The following is a 23,740-nucleotide window of genomic DNA, read 5'->3' as shown; positions in this document are numbered from 1 at the left end:
CCAATGAAGACTATGCAATAACTATTGTATTTCAATGATTTTAAGATATCTTTTTGTTACATCTGCATCTCTGAAATTGGCATATCTTACAGTTGTCACTGGCTGGTTTATTAGTGCTAAAAAAAAAAAATAGTGGTGACTGAGTCATCAATGGGACACTCAGGGAGAAGAATATGTTGCTTTGGTTGAGTACTTTCACTCTGACGTCCTGCTGTAAATAAATGTCTTGTGTGACTTAGCTCCTGGAGTCCTTAAAACGAGCCTATAGGGCATACTATCATTATCCCTATGGGAGCAACATAGAAACAGACACAGAGGGGTAAAGGTCTCACAGTGAACAAGTCGCAGACATATGATGTAACTCAAGCTATTCCCTTCAGAGGCCATATCCGTTTGCTTTTTTAAAATTTTCTTTTTTCGTTTTTAAAATTATCTTTTTTAAAGTTTTTAATTGTGTTAAAATCTACATGGCATGAATGTAGAAAAAACCGAACGGTTCCTTCTCTCTTCTCACACCAGTAACAGAGAGGGCATTGTGGCCACTCATGGTGTGTGTGTGTGTGTGTGTGTGTGTGTGTGTGTGTGTGTGTGTGTAGCAGCAGGTACCTAACCTGAGTGTGCTCCAAGCCAGTTCTGCTTTGATGCTATGCACTGTGACTGTGTCAGGTCCCTCGGACTGCACAGGCTCAGGCTCCAGGACTGCCTCTGCCCCTTTTGATGACAGTGGCTTGCCCCAGGTTGCTCACCTTAGCCTCTCTGACTGACTGGCTACATATGAGGGTTCCTGAACGCTCTTGTTGGATTTAATCAATTTGCTTCAACAGCCAGAGGGGGAAAGCACACTGTTTTATTACAGATCCAGAGGAAGAGATACACCGGCACACAGGAGGGGGCCTGGCGCCCACTCTGTATCTGGCTACCTTGGAGCTCTCTGAACTCTTTTGGGCTTTGGTGGAGATCTATGTTAACACAGGGTGGGAGCCCAGCAAGGCCTGCTTCCTTGGGTTCTTTTTGGCCTCTCTGTGCAAAACCCTTCTTCCTGCGTGGGAGCAGGGCTCTCTGTTTGTTTGCTTGCTTTTGGTTTTTTGAGACAGGGTTTCTCTGTGTAGCCTTGATTATCCTGGACTCACTTCGTAGACCAGGCTGGTCTTGAACTCACAGAGATCCATACCTGCCTCTGCCTCCCAAGTGCTGGGATTAAAGGCATGCGCCACCACCACCCAGCAGGAGCAGGACTCCAAGGGTGGAAGGGAAGTTTTAGTTTCTATGGACTGCCTTGGAGAAGGAGTTATGTGAACCTGGACCCATGGGTGAAAACAAGGAAATGAACTATCTACCTGTTAGGATTCTGCTTCAGTCTGCCTACCTGCGATGTCATTGCTTACCTGCCATGGGGGTGTGGCCCTGCCTAGTGCATAAAAGGACAGACCTACCTTGCTCCTTCCTCTCTTCCCCTCCTCTCTCTTCCTCTGTCTCTGTCTCTGGGGTACCCCTCCCTACTTCCCTTCTCTCCCCATGCTCATTTAATAAACTCCTCATCTACTATCATACCTGGTATCTTCTTTTCATTTTCTTTTATTAATTATAAAACTACCTACCTGTCATCTATCTGTCTGTCTATCTATCTATCATCTATTTATTTATCTATCTAGTTATAGCATTCAGATGTTAATTCTTATTATCCTATAAGCAAGCCTTACCTCCAAAATTATCCCTGATTGTCTAAATAAAGTTGCCTACACACCTGAGCAGGGCAGAAGTTAGGTGGGCGTGGCCAAGGTTCACAGGCTTGGAGGGGAGAGAGAGAGAGAGAGAGAGAGAGAGAGAGAGAGAGAGAGAGAGAGAGAGAGAGAGAGAGAGAGAGAGAGAGAGAGAGAGAAAGGAGAAAGAAGGTAAAAGTTATAAAAGAAACTTTTATTCTCCTGGCTCAATTGTTGTCTGGGAGGCTTACTGCTTCCTTCTGCTAACGTAGGCCTAGTTCTGGAAGCTTCTAACTTCCATACACTCTGACTTAGACTTAGAACGTTTTCAGCCTCTGAGACTTACTGCTTAATAAGCTCACCCTTAATCGTTCTTTCTGAGCTCCAGGCTGGCTGGTTCAACTCAGCTGTTCTGGCTCAAACTCCTCTCCTAGCTGCTTTATTTAATCTGGCTTCTCTCTCAGCCCAGAATTGCTCTGCTTGGCCTCAAACTAACTCAGCAATCTGCTCTAATAATCCTCGGGCTTCTTCTTATTTTCTGGCTCATTCCATCTCCACCTGAGTCTCTCTCTCTGCAACCCATCTCTCTATTACTGTTCTGGTAAAACTGCCTCTTAAGTAGCTTCCCTTTCCTCTCTCTTCTCGTGAGAAGAGTGGGTGTATCCTATTCTGTCAAATCTTCCCTTATTCGTTACCTTTTCTGCCACTCAACTAGACATCACGTTCAAACATGGGTGCTTCCTTCTACAAACTAATTTTACCTTCGTTTGGGATTAAAGGTATACACCACCACCCTGGACCTAAGCTTTTCTTTACCTGATAATTTGCTCTAGACCAGATCTGAACTCGGATCTGTTTGCCTCTGTCTTCTGGATTAAAAATGTGTAAAGGTGGTGCACACCTTTAATCCCAGCGCTCAGGAGGCAGAGGCAGGCGGATTTCTGTGAGCTCGAGGCCAGCCTGGTCTACAAAGTGAGTCTAGGACAACCAAGGCTAGAAACCCTGTCCCGGAAAAAAACAAAAACAAAATGTGTTTGCATTCCATCGGTATCACATGGACCTACAAGATTTTCGGATGTGATCTCTTGCCAGCCAGATCACATAGACCTAGAAGGTCTTAGGATGTGATCGCTTGCCAGAACAGTCATGTTCTGAATTAACATTCCTCTACACAGAGTTGCCATGGGATCGGTTAAAAAAAAGAACCACTTGGGCAGATCATCATCTCAACCATGTTTAAGTGTATACTTTAGTAACATTAAACATCTATCTATCCACCTATTTAAAGTATCAGGATTGGGCCAGGCGTGCCAGCACTTAAGGTAGAGACAGGTAGATCTCTGAGTCTGAGGCCAGCCTGGTTTATGTAGTATGTTTGAGACCAGTCAAGGCTACATAGTAAGATCCTGTCTGAAAAAAAGAAAAGACAAAAGATATATAAGAATTTGGTTGGAGAGATGGCTCAGCAGTTAAGAACACTGCCTGCTCTTCCAGAAGTCCTGAGTTCAATTCCCAGCAACCACATGGTGGCTCACAACCATCTATACTGTGATGTGGTGTGCTCTTCTGGCCTGCAGGTGTACATAATAATGAATAAATAAATCTTAAAAAAAAAAAAAAAAGAATTGTGTTTACCAGCTTTAAAGGCACAGCTACACAGCATCAAGTATCTGCTGATCCATTCATGTAAAGCAGCAGCACATGTGAGGGCGCAGTTGAACAGGGTTAAGTGCTTTCTCGTAATGCAGTTCTGGAGCTCACCTCAGCCCCCGTGCAGATGTAGGAAAACACATGTGCCCATAGCAGGGGAAAGGCAGAACTTAAAACCCCGTTCACCAGATTAAAACTGAGCCGGATCGGTGATGTGCTGAGATGAAGCTGCCAGGCAGGCTGCAGCTGCTGACTGTGCTATTGTGAGATGACACAGCATGGTTTTGCCTGTGTCATCAGCCTGTACTACCTGCTTTTTAAGAATGCCTTTGGCCTTACTATGACATCATCTTTTCAATTAACAAAATGTAAAAAAAAAAAAAAAAAAAAAAAAAAATCCCATGCTATATGTAAGCAGTGGCCGTGGCCATCATATCATATCTGGATCATGGGGTACATGGTGGGGGAGGGGAGAGATGAGAGAGGGGGCCGTGAAAGGAAGCTTACTTAAGCTCATGTGCTGGAGGCCTTGTGTGAGGTGAGCTCACCGTAAACTTTATCTCCTAGTCCCTAGAAACCACTGGGACTTTCACCGTCTCCGTAATTTTTCCGTTTCTGGGACATCATATAGCTGGATTCAGATCGCACAGCCTTTTCAGACTGGCTGCTCATTCAGTAATCTGCTCTTAAAGTTCCTCATGGCCTCTTCTGGTTAGGCCCCTCCCTTCTCTCTCATCTCTCTCTCTCTCTCTCTCTCTCTCTCTCTCTCTCTCTCTCTCTCTCTCTCTCTCTCTCTCTCTCTCTCTCTCTCTCTGCCTCTCCCTCTCTCTCTTTACAGAATATATTCTACCACCTGTGTGGACATAGTTCATCCATCCACTCACTGAAGGATGTTTTGTCACTTTCCGTTTGTTTGTTTTTCAAGACAGGGTTTCTCAGCGTCACCTTGGCTGTCCTGGACTTGCTTTGTAGACCAGGCTGGCCTCAAACTCACAGAGATCCCCCTGCCTCTGCCTCCCCGAGTGCTGGGATTACAAGCGTGCACCAACATGCCCAGCTATACTTTTTCTTACATAGATGGTAATTATACGTTGCTAGCTTTAGACTTAAGTATTGGATTTTGGGAGGTGCTAATATAAATGGCAACGTGGTTTTAATTTAAAATTGCTGGCATATTGGAAAGAGACATTGTATTCTGAAAGACTGCTGTAATCACTTCTTAGTTCCAGGAATTTGTTTTTGTTTATTCATTAGATTTTCCATTGGATGAACACGTCATCTGCAGAGATGGTTATTTTCTTTCTTCTCGGTCCATATGCTTTTTATTTCTTCTTCTTTTTGCCTTATTGCACTAACTAGGAATTCTAGGATGATGCTGAAAAACCAGTGAGAAAGGACAGCCTTACCATACCACTCTTGGCTGGACTTTCAAAGATATTTTTTATATATCTCTTGCCTGATCATGTAACTCTTCTTTAGCTTGTTAATATGTAAGGTAATATGAATAGATTTTTTATTATTGGATCATCCTTCATATTTGAAAATCCTAGTTTGCTAGTGATATGTCTTGTTTATATTGTTGGGATCTGTTGTTATCATTTTGCTGAGTGATTTCCAACCTTTTAAAAAAACTACATTTATTTGTTTATATATGTATGCATGTGAGTATGTATTTGTGCACCATTGTGTGACAGCGGAGTATTCCTCCTATGCCTCAGTTCCCTACATAATAATTCTGAGACTTTATTATTTATGAATAAATGCCTAGGCCATAAGCTTTGGCTCATTTCCCCACTAGCTCATAACTTAAATTGCCCGTTCATTGCATGTGTACACATGGCTGGTTACCTCTCTTCAGCCTCATGTGTCTATCTTCCTCAGAGTCTGTGGGCGAATCTCCTGCCTCTCTCTATCCCAGAGTTCATCTCTCTCTCTCTCTCTCTCTCTCTCTCTCTCTCTCTCTCTCTCTCTCTCTCTCTCCCTCTCCCTCCCTCCCAGAACTCCTACTTCCTATTTCTAGCCTCAGCTAATAGACCATCAGCTTTTATTGAAAGGCGATGTTTCCATACGGTACACAAGAGATTCTTTCTACACCAGTCTGTGAGTGCACATACAGGCCTGCAGGCCATCGGACTTGGTGGCAAATGCTATAACTCACAGAGCCATCTCACCAGCCCTGCTATTTTTGTATTCATGTTTATGAAAGGCATTGAACTATAGTTTTCTTTTATGTAATGATTTTGTATTGGTTTTAGGGTGATCGGACTCCTACAGTGAATTAGGAAGTATATCCTGGGCTGGATCTTCTGGAAGACACTGTAAAACGCTGTTATAATTTTCTTCTGTAAATGTTTTAGAATTCACCAACAAACCTAACCACGTCTGTGCTTTCTCGTTTTGAAGGGTATTAATTTGTTGGTTCAGTTCCCTTAAGGACTATTTCATTTCTTTTTGTATGCATATGTCTTTAAAGAAGTGGATCTATTTTTATCCATATTATCAAATTTGTAGGCATATAATTGTTTATAATATTCCTTCTTATCCTGTTTGTGTCCATAGAACATACAAAGACATGCTTTCTTTCTTGTTTGCCTTAGCCTAGCTATATATTACCAATTATAGTAATCTTTCCAAAGTCTTACCTTTGGTTTTGTTGATTTTTATCTATTTTTTCAATTTCTGATCATTTTTATTCTTCATTTTCTTCTGATACTTTAGTCTTGTCTTTCTTCTCTGCTTCCTTTTAAGGTGAAAGCTAAGATACCTGAAGTTAGTAATTTCTTATTTTCTAATATGTGCATGCTGTGGCAGTTTGAATGAGATGTCCCCATGGTACTTGGTCTTCAGTTGGTGGTGAGGTTTTGGGGGCAGGATAGAAGGTGTGGCCTTGTTGAGAGTAAAAAGCCTGGCCTACTTAGTGTTTGATCTTTCTGCTTTGTGCTTGTGGCCCAAGATGTGAGCTCTCAGTTTTCTGTTCCCACTGTCATGTTGCTTGCTGCCACATGAACTCTAACTTTCTAGAACCATAAGCCAGATAAACAGTCTCTTCTCTACATTGCTTTGGTCATGGTGTCTTATCACAGCAATAGTAAAGTAACTAATACAGGTATCAGTTAAATCTGGCTGACTGACAGCATTATTGGGTTCAACTGTGTCATGGCAGATTTTATGCCTGCTATAGCTGTCTCTCCTGACGCAGGGACGTTAAAATAGCCAACTTAAAAAAAAAGACAAAATAACAAAAAGAGGGGTTGGGGATTTAGCTCAGTGGTAAAGTGCTTGCCTAGCAAGCGCAAGGCCCTGGGTTTGGTCCTCAGCTCTGGAAAAGAAAAAAAGAAAGAAAGAAAAAAGAAAATAGCCAACTATAATAGTTGAATCATTTACTTTTCTCTGCTGCCTTTTTTTCTCCCCTGTATATTTTGCATATGTATTACCACTCTGGTGTTAGATCCATATAAACAATATGTATATGTACATTGTTAATTGTTGCATAGCCCTTGTATAGTGGCCTTTTCACAATATGAATATGCCTTTCTTTTTAAAATCCCTGATAACTTTCTTTGTTCTGCTGTCTGCTCTGTCTGACATGAATACAGTGGCCTCTGCCCTCTGTGGATTATTGTTACACTTAATGTCTTTATCTCTTTCCCTTTACTGCACAGAACTAGAGCTGGGCATTGCCTTTCTCTCACGGGAGGGTGGCATGGGCTGGTCCTGGGTATTTCCTGTCTCTGAGGCAAGTATAGCTATGCTCACACCGCAGCAGACTGTGGTTTCTTTCGAGGCCAGATCTTATTTAGAACAGAATGAGATGGTATATTTCTGAACAGTTCCTTTTCCCTCGTTCCCCCAGACCAGCAAGAGATTTTCCTCTGAAAGTCACTATGAGAACTTAGGCGAGTGCCCAGAAATAAGCTCCCCAAATAAAGGTAATCCCCACATGATTGGGTCCCCTGGAGTTGTTATTTTGTTTTGGATTTTGGTCTTTTGCGACAAGGTCTTTCTTTTTGGGGGGTGTTTTGTTTTGTTTTGTTTTTTGTTTTTTGTTTGCTTGTTTGTTTGTTTTTGGTTTTTTGAGACAGGGTTTCTCTTGTAGTTCTGGCTGTCCTGGCTTTGCTTTGTAGGCCAGGCTGGCCTCAAACTCACAGACATCTGCCTGCCTCTGCCTCCTGAGTGCTTTCCTTTTTGTTTGTTTTTTGCTTGTTTGTGTGTGTGTGTGTGTGTGTGTGTGTGTGTGTGTGTGTGTGTGTGCTTGGTTTGTGTTTTTGAGTCAGGGTTTCTCTGTGTATCCCTGGCTGTCCTGGACTCACTTTGTAGACCAGGCTGGCCTCAAACTCACAAAGATCCACCTGCCTCTGAGTGTTGTGGTTACAGGTGTGCACTACTGTGCCTGGCTGACAAGGTCTTGCTATGTAGCCTTGCCTGGCTTGGACTCCTGGTGCTTACTGTATAGGCAGGCTTCAAACTCACAGAGACCTGTATACCCATGCTCCCCAAGTGCTGGGATTAGAGGGGTGCACCTGGCTCCCTGAAGTTTAACTCAGGTTTGTGCGGCGAGCCTCCAGCAACTCAGCAGTAGGTTTCCCATCCCTGGAGTGTTTGCTCCTCTCCAGGCTGACTGACCATGAAGGGAAGAGAGCCTTTTCCAGGTGTCAATGTTTCCAGAGGATAAGGGAAAGCCAGGCTTTGAAACACCTGGACACACAAGAAAGGTTGGTCCTAAGGTCCTGTGAAAAAGGCAGCAACAGGAAGGATGGGGAGCCTGAGGCAGAAGTTGTCGAAAGGAGCCATGGCGAACCCTTCTGTTCACCAAGGCATAGGCACTGGCTGACCACTGACCAGAGTGGCTCTCCTGTCTCGCTCAACTGCCCTCACCCCTCCTGTCACCATGCCACCTGGTATATGTACTCAAGGTCAGGGTCATTGTCTCCCAACTCCAGGGAGAAGTTCTTTGGCACCATCCCTGCTGTTGCCCCAGAAGCCAGAACAATGCCCTGCACACCGGAAGTGTTCATGAGTGGCTGAATTCCCTACCCTCGGGCCCTCCAGAGCCTCCTGCAGACAAGAAAAGCTTTTGCTCTTGCTGTCATGGTTATCTTGATTGCCAACCTGACCCGACAGAGAGGCATCAGGGAGATTAGGAAAGCATGGGTCTAGGTGTGTCTGCGAGGGCGGGCGTTTCCAGAGAAGACAGACATGTTGGACAGCAATTAAGCGAGCAGAACTGTCCAATAGGGTGCTAATCCAGATAGAACAAATGCAGAACTAGCCTGCCAGGGAAGCACAAGGTCTCTTGCTGTGTTTCTTGGTCACTATGGACAGGTAGCCCTTCTGCCACTGTGTTCTGCTTTGCTACAGGCCCATGAACAATAGAGCCGGCAGTCGTGTTCTGAACCCTTTGAGACCACAAACCCAGACCACCCTTCCTCCTTTGAAGTTGTTTCTTTTAGGTGTTTGTCACAGTGACTAGAAAGTGTCTAACACCCCTGGTCAGGGTTCAGGCCAGGCCACTTGCCCTAGGCAGCCTGGCAGGCAGGCAGCAGGCAGGCAGGCAGCCTGGCAGGCAGGGACTCACCAGCAATGACAGCGAAGTCAGCCTCCACATCACAGGCGATGACGTCTCCGTTTCTTATGTGCTTCTTCACCGCCTCCTTGACCTTGCCCATGCCAAGCTCGTTGCCTCCGTCCCCGACTCCTGAAGGGGAAGAGGAACAGAGTAAGCATATAGGATGGGGGCAGAGTGGGGGTGGGTGGGACAAGACGGCCCCTCCCCACATGGCAGTGGTTGTGCCTGAACATGTTTCTGACAACCGGATGCTGAGTCTTCTAGAAACTTCTACAGTTAGAAGTGGACCTGACTTTGGATCTCACTGGTGTGGGATCCTGTCTTTTATTAGGTCTCCACATCTAGCCACAAATGGGGTGGCTTGGGTTCTGACTTGTTGCCAGGCCCGCTGGAGACAAGGGTATGTGATGCTGAGTAGCTCCCACACAGTGGCTCCTCTCACTGAACTGTACCATGTGACTGGCCAATATCCCACAGGCAGAGATGAACTGTGTCTTACCCCAGTGCAGTGGTTCTCAACCTTCCTAATGCTCCAACCCTTTAACACACTTCCTCAAGTTGTGGTGACCCCCAGCCATAAAGTGATTTTCATTCCTACTTCGCAAGTGTAATTTTGCTACTGTTATTGTGAATTGTAACGCAAATGTCAGGTATGCAGGATATAGGGCATGTGACTCCTATGAAAGCGGTCGTGTCGCACAGGTTGAAAACCATTGCTCGAAAGGCTTCTGCTTAACGAATGTGAAAAGCACATGCTTCATTTACATCTAATCTGAAAGGAGACCTGGCTAACACCTGAAACATCCTACCGAGAACACACGCTGCTGCAGACTAGACGGGTATGCTGGGAATGGCGGGGTCTACCTCCCAATAGATCCAGTCACAGCTGCTCTAGGAGCCAGTGAGAGCACAGCTGTAGCTCAGGAGCTGGGGACTATCCTGTACAACATAGTGAGGATGGTCAGGAGACTGGATCTCCCTGGACCACAGAACTGTATTTGAGTTTCTTCCACAGTGACTCGTAATGCATAGAAGTCAGCTGGGACAGCGGTTCTCAACCTGTGGGCTGAGACCCCTTGGGGTGTGTCAAATAACCCTTTCATGGGTCTCTGTGTGTGTGTGTGTGTGTGTGTGTGTGTGTGTGTGTGTGTGTGTGTGACACACATCAGGTAGCCTGCATGACAGATAGGGTCTCTCTCTCTCTCTCTCTCTGTGTGTGTGTGTGTGTGTGTGTGTGTGACACACATCAGGTAGCCTGCATGACAGATAGGGTCTCTCTCTCTCTCTCTCTCTCTCTCTCTCTCTGTGTGTGTGTGTGTGTGTGTGTGTGTGTGACACACATCAGGTAGCCTGCATGACAGATAGGGTCTCTCTCTCTCTCTCTCTCTCTCTCTCTCTCTCTCTGTGTGTGTGTGTGTGTGTGTGTGTGTGACACACATCAGGTAGCCTGCATGACAGATAGGGTCTCTCTCTCTCTCTCTCTCTCTGTGTGTGTGTGTGTGTGTGTGTGACACACATCAGGTAGCCTGCATGACAGATAGGGTCTCTCTGTGTGTGTGTGTGTGTGTGTGTGTGTGTGACACACATCAGGTAGCCCTGCATTACAGAGTAGGGTCTCCTCTCCTCTCCTCAGTCTCTCCTCGTCTCTTCTCTCTCTCTTTGTGTTGTTGGTTTGTGACACACATCAGGTACCTGCATTAGACAGATAGGGTCTCCTCTCGCTCGCTCTCTCTCTCTCTCTCTCTCTCTGGGTGTGGTGTGTGTGTAGTGTTACACAACATCAGGTAGCCTGCAATGACCAGATAGTGGTCTCTTCCTTCTCTCTCTCCTCTCTCTTTCTTTGTGTGTGTGTGTTGTGGTGTGTGTGTTTGTGTGGATTGTGACACACGATCAGGTAGCCTGCATGACAGATAGGGTCTCTCTCCTCTCTCACTCTCTCTCTCTCTCTCTCTCTGTTGTGTGTGTGTGTGTGTGACACACATCAGTTATCCGTGCATGAACAGATAGGGTCTTCTCTCTCTCTCTGGTGTGTGTGTGTGTGTGGTGTGTGTGTGTTGTGACACACGTCAAGGTAGCCTGCATGACAGATAGGGTCTCTCTCTCTCTCTCTCTCTCTCTCTCTCTGTGTGTGTGTGTGTGTGTGTGTGTGTGTGTGTGTGACACACGTCAGGTAGCCTGCATGACAGATACTTATATTACTAATCCCAAACAGTAGCAAAATTACAATTTTGAAGTAGCAACAAAATAATGTGTTTAAAATTATTTATTTATTGTATATGAGCGCTTTATCTGCAGAAGAAGGCATCAGATCACATTATAGGTGGTTGTGAGCCACCATGTGGTTGCTGGGAATTGAACTCAGGACCTCTGGAAGAAGAGGCAGCACTCTTAACCACTGAGCCATCTCTCCCGTCCCATCAATGAAATAATGTTAAGGCTAGCGGTCACCGCAACATGAGGAACTGTATTAAAGGGTCACAGAGGGTACAGCTGACAAACATCTTCAGCAAATTGGCTGGATGCAAAATTAACTAAAAAAAGTCAGTAGCCTTCCTATACACAAATAACAAACATGCAGAGGAAGAAATTAGGAAAACTACACCCTTCACGACAGCCACAAGCAATATAAAATATCTAGGAGTAACTCTAACCAAGCAAGTGAAGGACTTGTTTGAAAAAAAAAAGAACTTTAAATCTCTGAAGAAAGAGATTGAACATGACATCAGAAGATGGAGGGATTTACCTTGTTCATGGATCGGAAGAATTAACATAGTAAAATGACGATTTTACCAAAAGCAATCTACAGATTCAATGCAATCCCTATCAAAATACCTACACTATTTTTTAAAGACATTAAAAGATCAAGTCTCAATTTCATATGGAAAAACAAAAAACCTAGAATAGCTAAACCAATGCTATACAATAAAAGATCCTCAGGAGGAATCTCCATACCCGATCTCAAGCTGTATTATAGAGCAATAGTAATTAAAACAGCATGGTACTGGCACAGCAATAGGCTGGTTGATCAATGGAATCGAATCGAAGACCCAGAAATGAATCCACACACATGTAGTTATTTGATTTTTGACAAAGAAGCCAAATCTATTCAATGGAAAAATGATAGCATCTTCAACAAATGGTGCTGGTCTAACTGGATGTCTACATGTAGAAAAATGCAATTAGACCCATATTTGTCACCATGTACAAAACTCAAGTCCAGCGGATTAAAGACCTCAACATAAAACCAGAGACACTAAATTGGTTAGAAGAAAAAGTAGGGAAAAGCCTGGAACACATTGGCACAAGAGACAACTTCCTGAACAGAACACCAACAGCCCAGGCCTTAAAGTCAACAATTAATAAATGGGACCTCATGAGGCTGAGAAGCTTTGGAGACACTGTCAACAGAACAAAGCAACAGCCTACAAACTGGGAAAAGATCTTCACCAACCCTACATCTGACAAAGGTCTAATATCCAAAATATATAAAGAACTCAAGATATTAAACACCACCAAACCAAATAACCCAATTGAGAAATGGGGCTTAGAACTAAACAGAGAATTCTCAACAGAGGAATATCAAATGGCTGAGAAACACTTAAAGAAATGCTCAACATCTTTAGTCATCAGGGGAATGCAAATCAAAATGACACTGAGGTTCCATCTTACACCCATCAGAATGGCTAAGATCAAAAATTCAAGTGACACCACATGCTGGCAAGAATGTGGAGAAAGAGGAACATTCCTTCACTGCTGGTGGGAATGCAAACTTGTACAATCACTTTGGAAATCTATCTGGCGCTTTCTCAGCAAACTGGGAATAAGGCTTCCTCAAGACCCAGCTATTCCACTCCTTGGAATATACCCAGAAAATGTTTCACTACACAACAAGGACATATGCTCAACCATGTTCATAGCAGCCTTATTCATAATAGCCAGAACCTGGAAACAGCCTAACTATCCCTCAGTAGAAGTATAGATAAAGAAACTGTGGTACATTTACACTATGGATACTGCTATTAAAAACAAGGAAATCCTGAAATTTGTGGACAAATGGATGGAACTAGAAATGGTCACACAGAGTGAGTTAACCCAGAAGCAGAAAGACTCACATGGTATATATTCACTTATAATTGGGCACTAGCCCACAAGGCATGTCCCACAAAAGTCTTCACTTACCAGGAGATTGGGATAGATGTGAGGACATACTACTGAGACTCTAGGTAAGAGAAATATAGGAGACGGGGAAATAGAAGGATCCAGAGGGTCCTAGAAACCTACAAGAACATTCTGATGGGTGGATTGGGGCCCAGAGGGGTCTGCTCAAACTACTGCACTAACCAAGGACAATACAAGCAGTAAACATCAAACCCCTACTCTGATCTACCCAATGGACAGGACATTCTCCACAGTTATGTGGAGAGCAGGGACTGACTCTGACATAAACTCTGGTGCCCCATATTTGACCACCTCCCCTTGGTGGGGAGGCCTGATGGCACTCAAAGAAAGAATAAGCAGGCTACCAAGATGAGACTTGATAGCCTATGACCATATAGTGGGGGAGGAGGTCCCCCTTGTTCATAGACCTAGGGGAGGGGAATAGGGTGAAAGCAGGAGGGAGGGAGGAATGGGAAGATACAAGTGATGGGATAACAACTAAGTTGTAATCTGAATAATTTAATAAAATTTAAATAAAAAAAGGGTTGCACCGTGTGGAAGGTTGAGAACCATTGTTTTGGAGGCTAGCACTCATCAGGAGCTGACGGGAGGGGATCTAGACCACCTCAAGCATTGGAGATCAGACTGAGCCAGAAGACTCAGAAGGTGTCCAGTGACCTAATACCTTCCAGTAATGCCCTCAGGGCTTTTGGTTTTGTTTTCTCTTTCCACCTTGACCATTTTTCCCAGAACAGTTTCTAAATTAGTGACAGTCTGTTTGGACGACAAAAATAATGGAACCACCTGGAAGCGTAAGGAGTAGTTAGATGCGGGCGGGGGGGGGGGGGGGGGGGGGGGGCGCAGTACATGAGGTGGGGGAGGGGATGCTCCCGAAACTTCCCAGACTGCCTGCTAATTGCTCCCTGCAGGCCACTGGGTCCTTTACCTGCCCAGCTGGGAGGGACAGGAAGTGAGAGACCAACCAAGTAGACCACATTGCATGGGCCCCACCCACAGCCTCTTCTGGGAAAATCTGGGCATTTGCAGAAACTTTCTAGTCCTTCCAGAAAGTTTTCATTCACTCTTCAAAACCTCAGAAGTCAGAGGGGACTAATGGGTCTGGAAAACACTCAGAGGCTTGGAGAGTAACAGACACAGAAGGACAAACAGGTTTTAATCACCCCAGGCCTGCCCTGCCCTCCTGACAGAGGAAGGCAGAGCTGGCATCCTTGGGGGGACTGGCTCCCGCATGACATCAAAGTGACTCTTCAGCAGTAGGTACTGGGTGGTGGCCCTTTGCTCCAAGTCCTGCAGGCAAGGCTAATTAGCTAGCCACCTTCAACCTTGCTGGGCGGGCCTCACTTTCTCTCTTAATGTCCTTCTGACCTCACAAGGTTTTTGAGTGGGATAGGAAATATAATGATTGTGAAAGTTGTTGGAAAAGTATAAAGTTCAGTACAGAAACAAATTGTCACGGTGTATTATTAACAATAACATCCCACTCACCTTACATTTAGTGTGCTTAAAAAGTGAAGCATTTCTTCAGATAACACAGGACAAAGTCCATCCTGCGTGATGAAAATGATGCGCCGTGCTTCGATTTCATTATCATTAATATTGCATAATGAGTTAATTACTTCTGAGCTGGCAAGTCAAATATGTTCAATGGGTCACTTCTCTTTCTCCTAAGGGAGTATTGCATTTCTCAATAATGGTGCCATTCATGTCTAGACTGGCTAAAATAAACAAGTCCCAGTTTGGGGAGTGGGAAGCAAATAGTGACCTTTCCTGGCCCGCGCTCAATGGTCAATAGGAGATGCTCGGCAGCACCGTGTTTATGTTGAGTTCTTAGTGCCCCTGCTTACCAGTTGATGAGATCCCAGGGACCTTCTGTGCGGCAAGGAAAATGTCATCGATGGGGTCAACCAAATGCTTGATGTTCATCTCCTTCCTCGCATTGTAGTAGTTGCCATCAGCAGCCCTTCCCGCACGCTCTATGGCCACCAGATGGTCAAATCTGGCCGGAAGCAATGGTGGTAAGTCTTTATGGGGAAAACGTCAGCCTCTCCGGCTCTAACCTTGTGTGTCTCTGTGAATGACCTTGGTTTCTTAACTTGGCTCCTTTAATCTTAGGAGACTGACAGATGACCTACTTTGTGCAGGGGATGGGGCGGGTGGCGCCTCAGGGTACTAATTCACTACATTGGTGGTGGCATGGAGACATAGCTAGACACTGCTGCCAGAAGCAGAGGAGTTCCTGGGGCCACCACTCAAGGAGGCTGGATCTACCTTCACGATACTGGCTAACTACATCACAGAAACAATTTCAGAACAAGTCAAAGTGAAGCCAAATTAGCAAGTCTATTGAGAGACAGGAGATGGTACACACTTCAGATTTAAGTAGGGGTGTTTAGTCTTCCCCCAAAACACATATACCAGAAAAGGGCAGTACACATCCCAGACATGGATGTAGGCTTCTCAATAGAGAGAGCAACGCTCAGGTGTTTTTAGTGGCAACATATATGGTTTTGTGGCCACGTTATAGAACTCAGAGGGTATAATTTACAACAAGGCTTAGAGATTAAGCAAAAATTAAGTTAAATAAAAGATGTGAGCGGGTTTACTTATCTTTTAAAATTCCTTTTGCAAACGGTAAGATGCTATGAGAAGATCTACTATGTGGGTGAATTGGGGGCGGGGTGGATTGCTACTATAGTTAAATTCAAGTTCACACCATCCTGGCCCTGAGTAAGCATACCCTTCTGTTTGGTTGGCTGGTTGGTTTTGTTTTTCTTCCTTGAGATAAGGTCTCACGTAGCCCAGGCTAGCCTATAACCTGCTATGCGGCTAAGGATGACTTTGCAGTTTTTAACACTTAAAAATTTATTACTATTATGATTGCGTACGGTTGACGTGTGAGTGTATGTGTGCCACAATAAATGTTGTGGAGTTCTTCAAAAATCTCAACTCCATGATGGAATGGTATAGGCAGACTTCTCACATGATCCAGAAATTCAGGTTCTGGGTACTTACTAGGAAGAACTGAAAACAGACTTAAAGAGATGTTTGTGTGCCCTTATTCTGAGCAGCAAGGCTTAGACTAGGCGACATGGGGGTTGTGGTAGAACAAATAGAAAGAGAAAGCAGCAGAGTACTTTGCACATAGAGCTCATTGAGTCAATATTGGTTTTTAAATGTGTATCTCAGTTACATGCATGTACTGGTTTTGTACAAAGTGTGTTATTGTGGGTTGTTTTAAAAATGTACAAAGCAATATATAAGTTAGACAATCTGAACCAGAACAAACAAGTGGTTTTCAGAATATTTGACCACAACACACAGAAACAATCAGACACACACACACACACACACACACACACACACACATACACACATACACACACACACACACGGAGGGGGAAAGAAGAGGGAGGGGAGAGGAGAGGAGGGAATATTTCGGAAGAGCACTTTTCATCACTACACAAGCTATACAGTGCTATTTCTGTTTTGTTTTCTAGAAGTTTCTGCTACCCTCAGTTGACAACTGTAATGGTCCCATGGCTGAGAGACTGCTAGCATTGTTTCAGGTATGGGTGCTATCTCTCCCTGCTGACGTGGATCTGTTTCTAGCCATGCTCTATGGAGCCCTAAATAGACCCTGATGCCACCAACCTCATGTCTAACAAAGCCCGTCAGAACTCATGCTTTCATGGGCTGGTGGCTTTTTTTCTTTCATAGGATGAGGTATGCAGAAGTCTTGTCAGCACAGCTATAAGGATGTGGTCTTCCCCATCCTTATACACTCGATCTGAGGTACCATATACATACCTAGGAGACTTGGGGTCCCCATCTTTGCACAAAAATGCCTGAGCATCTTCCACTGACCCTCCTTGGTAAGTCAATATGGGAATTGGTGTCTTCAGAACCCCTTGAGAATAAAGACGAAGGGTAGCCATGTCAGTGCTGGGTTGCAGTGTGATTCTGAAAAGCATCTTTGGACAGTACTGGAACCAGGACTGAGTGGTGTCCTTCCAGAGAACGCTTTGACAGAATTCAGAGGTGGTTAGCTTTACTTTTAGTCCAGAGTTGGCAGGGGCTGCAGAGTTGAACTGGACCAGTATAGACCTGGGGATATGCGGTGTATAAAATACTCCATGGTACCATGTCAACTGCTCTGCCTGGCCTGCTGCCAGCAAGAGTGCCGTGTGTTCACTTAGATGCCCACGGGACAGGGTGCCAGGCACTTGACATACATGCTCTCATTTAATTTTCACACTCCTGTTCCATAAAGTGATTATTATTTTCACTTTATAGAAGAGGAAACCTGATGCCCAAAGACACCAGGGAAGTTGTTCAGAGTCAGATATTGTATGCATGTTGGTATCACAGCTTCAGTTCTGTCTTGGTTTAATTTCTATTGCTGTGATAAAACACCCTGACCAAAGGCAATTTAAGGGAAGGAAGGGTTAATTCAGCTTACAATGCTAGTCTGCAAGTCCCAGCACTGAAGGGAAGTTGAGGCAGAAACTCAAGCAGTTTTTGTTTTTGTTTTTTTTTTTTAATCAACAGTCAAGAGCACAGAGAAGTAAATGCCACGCGCTGTCTGTTTGCTGCTAGCTTCCTCCTCTCTTATACTGGCCTGGAGCCTTACCTAGGGAATGGTTGTGCCCACAATGGGCTAGGTCTTCCCACCTAAATCAGCCATCAAGATAAGCTCACACAGACCTGTCCCCAGGCCAACTTGATCTAAATAATTCCTCAATTGTGACTCCCTTTGTCAGGTGACTGTAGGCTGTGGCAAGTTGACATTTTAAAACCAGCCTTTACATTCCTACCCACCCCAGACCTTACTGGTTCCCTCTCTATATGAAACATTCCTTCAGAGGACACCAGAGTCCCAGAGACTCCAGTTGGTACTTGTGTGGTGGTGCTTTACAAAGTGAAATGGATTACACAAATAACACACATTATTGCAGACTATATGGAAAATATATACATACCCCCCCCCAAGTGAAATTCATTTGGTTTTCATTAATTGATCTCATAGCAGTTTGGGGAAGAATCCTGGCTTATTCACAGGCCCGGGACAAATCTTCAAGCAAAAGGAAAGATGGCCAACAGAGCACCCCAGAAAGTGTCCCCTGACTCAGGACTTAGAGGCATGTGACCTTGGGTCAGCCACATGAACCCCTTGAGCATCTTCTGTGTAATGACCACCTACTCAAATTGCTGGGTGGCACCAGGATGACCTCTATGCTTGTCAGTTACTTGGCTGGGGTCTGGGGTACAGTGGGTGCTAAGTAAAGCCATTCTTCACCTCCCTGGCTGCGCTGGGTGTCAGATTCTAGTCAGGGGAGTGGGCAGCAGGGAGCCCAGCCAGGCAACATGAGCCACATGTCCGAGAAAGGATACAGAAGACCCCTGTCAAGATGGGTCAGGGAAACGTGGCTCTGTCCTCCGACTACAGAGTACAATCCTTGCTGGGCTTGTGGCCACGAGACAGGAGAAAGATGTCTGCCTTCTTTCTCTAGATCATTTCTTAGGCCTCAGTAAAAAACTGCTGTAGCTTTCACGGTCCAGTTGGTTCACTTGCTCCATCCAAATGTAACAGAAGTTCTGGGCCTGGCTGTGGGCCGCACACACCTTTAACCCCAGCACTGTCGTGGGATGTGGCAATGTCATTAGGAATGGAAGCAGAGGTGGGGGAACCTCGGAGTTCAAGGCCAGGTCTACAGATTGAGTTCCAGGGCAGCCAGGGCTACACAGAGAAACCCTGTCTCAAAAACCAGCCAACTAACCAACCAACCAACCAACCAAATAAATAAACATTCTGCAGAATCCAATAAAGCAATGTACCCTTGATGGAATTGTGCAGGCCAGGCAGCTCCAAGTCCCTGAGAGCCACCTGGCCGAGCTCCCAGGAGGGCAGGGCACAGCCCTCACTCTCTGCATAAGTAATGCTAAACCTAGCCACAGAGCAGTGTCAGGCGGCACCTTCTGGTGGCCCTGGAACAGAGCCTAACATGGCCACCTGGCTCTTGGTTTCCTGTTCTCACTTGCTGATCCACGTAGTATGCCTTGATGCCGTCTGTCCCTTTTCCTTGTTCTCTGGATGTGAGGGGCCTCAGCAATCCTGGTATTGTCCCCTCTTATGCCCACAGTGGTCTCCCCTAGAAATTCCACTGTAGAAGTCATCATGTAACTGGTTCTAGTTTCTTTCTTCATAAACAAAACAACCTGCATCTATTCAATATGATATGATATGATATATGGTGGAGTTTTTTTTGGTTTTTTGAGACAAGGTCTCTCTGTGTTAGCCTTGACTGTCCTGGAGTCACTTTGTAGACCAGGCTGGCCTCGAACTCACAGTGATCCGCCTGCCTCTGCCTCCTGAGTACTGGGATTACAGGTGTGTGCCACCACGCCCGGCTGATATAGTATTTTTATATTCTGGTTGCCCTGCAAATAAGACCTGAGATGGGGTGCAGGTGGTTTCTTGGGAGATGGAGGCAAGAAGCTGAGGGTAGGGGTGGGGAAAGTGAGGAGGGGGTCCTAGCATTTTCAAGATCACTCCTTTAAGAACTGACATTTCATGTTCACCAAGATTTATGTATCTTAGCTCTAGATGCTGTCCCGACTGGGGTGCCATGGGGAATCAGTCCTGCTGTTCCAGATGGATTGGGTTCACGAAGCTTTGGGCCTCTAGGGCACTGACTGGCAGTGGGGACTGGTCACTGTGTGGACAACAGTGGTTGATTGGATCACTTGGACTTTTTGAAACCTCATACAAAGTTGTTCTGAGCTTGGAGATTGACCATCCTGTCAGAAGGACACATCCTGTGGCTGGGTACATGGCTGAAGGTCCACACATCAATTGCCCCCAGGATCTACCCATAAGGACCTGCGGTCCAGGAAATGGTTTGGGACCATATCACTGCTTACCTTGCTTAACGGCACCTTCGACAATCTTCATATGCAAGTTCAAGGCTCTCTGGTCTACCACCATGGCGGTTTCCCTCCCTAGAGCCTGCAGGAAGGCGGCTAAAGCAATGGCTCCTGGTGGGCCGTCTGTCTCCTCTGGGGGCTCATGGTTGAAATGCGTCGGGAAACCGGTGGTGACTAGTACTGAGCGGGCATGAGACAGCGACAGAGCAGCCCGCAGCAACTCATCTTTACGCAGCAGATGCCCGATCCCGCGATTACCTAAAACCACAAAAATGAAGTGAAATCTACATGATTGTGTTTATAGATTGGACTGGTTTGGATCCGGAAGTCACGTGGAGGGGTGTGGCAGAATAAACTGTTCATAGGATGCCTTCCGGTCTCTCTGCCTCCCACCTCTCTTTTAGTTTGAGTGGTTACAGGACGGGCTCAGTCTCATGGCGCATGAAGAAACGGTGGGTGCCCTGTTGAGTCTAGCCTTGTATTTCCCATGTGTTTCTCCATGCACACCTCCCCTCTTCTTGTCTGAAATGTTGATAGCTACAGCATGTACGATGGCAGAGCTGCTGAGACCCCAAGTGGCTGGGTAGAGCAGAGTCCCTCCTTGGTGGGCCTAAACACTCTGAAGACATGCTGTATGCTATTACATGGAGACGGCGGTCCAGGCTACCACGGCATTTGAGCAAAACATGTTGAGGCTCATTTGTTAGAATAGCTAGCAAAACATAACTAATAAAATAATATAATAAAGAGGAAAGGAAATGGTACGTGTTTACTGCAGAGTCCTGCCCATAAGCACAAGACAGGGTCCAGAGTGCAATTATTCTGGGAGATGTTAATCCCAGAAAACACAACAGAAGATGAGGCTCAGAAAACCACTAAAGGATGGGGAGTAAGCAAGTCAACCCCCAAGGCAACTGGAACTTTGTCCTGCTCTGAGGCCCACTAAGAAGCCATGGAGGATGCCCTACCAGAGGACCAGAGGCTACCCACTTGTTCACTGGCTTTTGTCCCCTATTGGGGGAAGGTTGCCCATTGGGCATCAACTTCACTGCACTCTCTGGACTGTGCCTTCTATAACAGAGGCAGATATAGACTGTCCTCTAGTGGAGGAGTTGAGCAACCAGGGAGCCATCCATTGCCTCTGTAGGGGAACCCAGTTAGTCCCAGGGGACACAGATGAGGAGGGCAACAGCTAGCGCTAAGGTTGTCCAGCTGGGCCCAACCGAGCAACTAGACTTCTTGACTCTTGTCCATGATGTCAGTCCTCTGTCTACCCTCAGGGCTCTTCCACACAAGTGGCAGACCAAGCTGAGCTGCCTTCAGAGCTGGCCAAAGGGATGTGACGGGGTGGTGACTTGCAGGTGGCGTTCACAGAGAGCATGAAGGATGCTGGGTCTGGATGCCCTACTGTGGAGGCACTGCTCCAGATTGAGATGGGAATAGTTCCAGTACTGGACCTGGCACATAATAGCTGTGTGCCCTTGGTCTTATATCTGGGTTTTCCTACATGGAGAATGGGGAAGGTAGCCCAGATGGAGGAGGTCTATGGTGACAGTGACTCCCACCTACTACTTGTTAGAGTGGGAATGAAAGTTGGGGCTTTAAAGGTGATTTATTTTTCCTATATGTTTTACAATTCTCCCATCTGGTCTCTACTATCCCTAATAAAGTTGTCACAGGTGTGTGTAACATCTGTTGAGAGGGGTGTTTATTGTGACATTGTTTATGGCATCCAAAATTGGATTATAGTCAAATGGTGGCACTCTCACACAATGGAATTTTAGAAAGATGTGGTGAACTGACTGACTCATTTCTGTGACCCCAGCTCTCCTCTTGGGAGACTGGGGCAGGTGGATTGCAGAGAGTTAAAGGCTGGCCTGGGCTATAAAGTGAGACCTGTCTCAAACAGAAAGGCGGACCAACAGTATGTACATGTTGTAGAGATAATTTCATGATATGGAAAGTCGTAACAGTTTATTTAAAAAGTCTTAAAAATAGTATCATGTATCATGATAGGGTTCATACACACACACTCCTATATGCAAAGATTTGAGATCAAATAAAAATACTTTAAAGGCAATCACAAGCCTGTTAATAATTCATTGATTGTAATGGATTCTGGCATTTATAAAATGGTGTATGTGTGTGTGCTCTTGTGCATGTGTGTTTGTGTGTATGTTCACACGGAGGCTAGAGACAAATGTCACCAGTCTTTGATTGCTTGCTCCATTTAATCTGATTCAAAAAACATTTGGAGTCAGGGTCTCTCACTGAACCCAGAGCTCACTGGTTTGGCAGGCTAGGCTGGCCAGTGAGCTCAAGGATGCTCCGTCTGCCTCCTAGTTCTGGGATTCCAGGCGCCCACTGCTGTGCTCTGCTTCTTACTTGTGTGTGCTGGGAACTAAACCCTGCTCCTCCTCCTGCTGAACAGCAGGCAATTTAACTAACTGAGCTGCCTCCTTGGACTCCAGGATTTTGGTAACTTTTATCACTTCTTCACTTTCTCTTTTAAAAATAACTTATTTGTTTTATTTGCATTGGTGTTTTGCTTGCATGTATGTCTGTGAGAGGGTGTCGGATCCTCTGGAACTGGAGTTACAGACAGAGCTGTCATGTGGGTGCCGGGAACTGAATTCAGGACCTCTGGAGAAGCAGCCAGCCAGTGCTCTTAACAGCTGAGTCACCTCTCCAGCCCCACTTCTTCACTTTCATACAGGTTCTTTTGGAAACTCAACTTTATTAATTAATTAGATCCATTTTTGAGACTGGGGCAAGCACCAGTCTGGAATTGATGGTCCTCCTGCCTCAGGCTCCTAAATACAGGGATCAGAGGCATGCACTGCCACCCTGGCTATTTTTATGCATTTTCTGATGTTCCCGCAATGAACTGCTCTTAATGCAAGACAGGAGAAGAATAACAGCATTTTGTACAATAAAATCAAGTGGAATGTGTTCCATGGACTATGACGAGTACTAAAGAGAGAGCGAGGGGAGGGTGTGGGCAGCTGAAAGCTATGCGTATACATGATGATTCTATTACCAGTAGGAAAACCATTACTATAAATCTTGTACCCTCCACACCCTCTAAGACACCTCAAGTGCAACACGATGTCCTCTTACAAATGACTGCATGGCACTATTAATAAGCTCAGTAAGCAATACCCAGCACACTGTATGCAGTCGTTACTCTTACATCTGCTTATTCGAGTGTCAAAATCATCTGTTGTTCCTGCAGATGAAAGTCGGCTTTTCATAGATGAAATCAGCACGTCAGTCATAAATCTGCCTCCTCTGGGACTCATGCTGCAGGCCTCACCCCAGTCTGCAGCAGCGCCTATGGGAGGCATCATGTCTGACCTCTCAGCTCATCCTTACAAGGAGATGGGTGAACGAGGCAGCAGTAAATCTCCTGTCAACTCTTTCTTTTAAACTCAAAGCTAATTGCAGAGTCGATAATTTGTCTTTCCTCACGACGCCATGTTAAGTAGGGGAGCCATCAGCTTGGATAAGACTGTCTGGGAGAGAGAAACTATTATGGAAAAAATTTAAGTGTCTACCCAGGAAGGTGAGGAAGTACTTTTTTAAAAACTACATTTTAAAATATGTATGAGTGCTACGTGCATGTGGAGGTCAGAGGATGGCTTGCAAGAGTTAAATCTCTCCTACCACAGGGGTCTGGAAGACCAAAAGCAGGCCATCAGCTTGCTGGCAAGTGACCTTA

General features: G+C 45.4%; 1 protein-coding gene across 1 annotated transcript in view; it reads right to left on the bottom strand.

Moving 5' to 3' along the window:
* Dglucy (D-glutamate cyclase) overlaps positions 1-23,740 on the bottom strand; it is a 47,210-nt gene that overhangs the window by 5,284 nt on the left and 18,186 nt on the right. Inside the window, exons 7-10 of the mRNA XM_051150532.1 lie at positions 20,017-20,277; positions 16,903-17,002; positions 14,940-15,091; positions 8,926-9,045 (exon numbers count right to left, since the gene is read on the bottom strand). Of these exons, the coding sequence (XP_051006489.1) occupies positions 8,926-9,045; positions 14,940-15,091; positions 16,903-17,002; positions 20,017-20,277 (633 nt within the window). The remainder of the gene's footprint in view (positions 1-8,925; positions 9,046-14,939; positions 15,092-16,902; positions 17,003-20,016; positions 20,278-23,740) is intronic.

Source organism: Acomys russatus, chromosome 1, assembly GCF_903995435.1.
Source record: "Acomys russatus chromosome 1, mAcoRus1.1, whole genome shotgun sequence".
In the NCBI taxonomy this organism is placed as follows: domain Eukaryota; kingdom Metazoa; phylum Chordata; class Mammalia; order Rodentia; family Muridae; genus Acomys; species Acomys russatus.
This window is presented reverse-complemented; position numbering and strand designations above follow the sequence as displayed.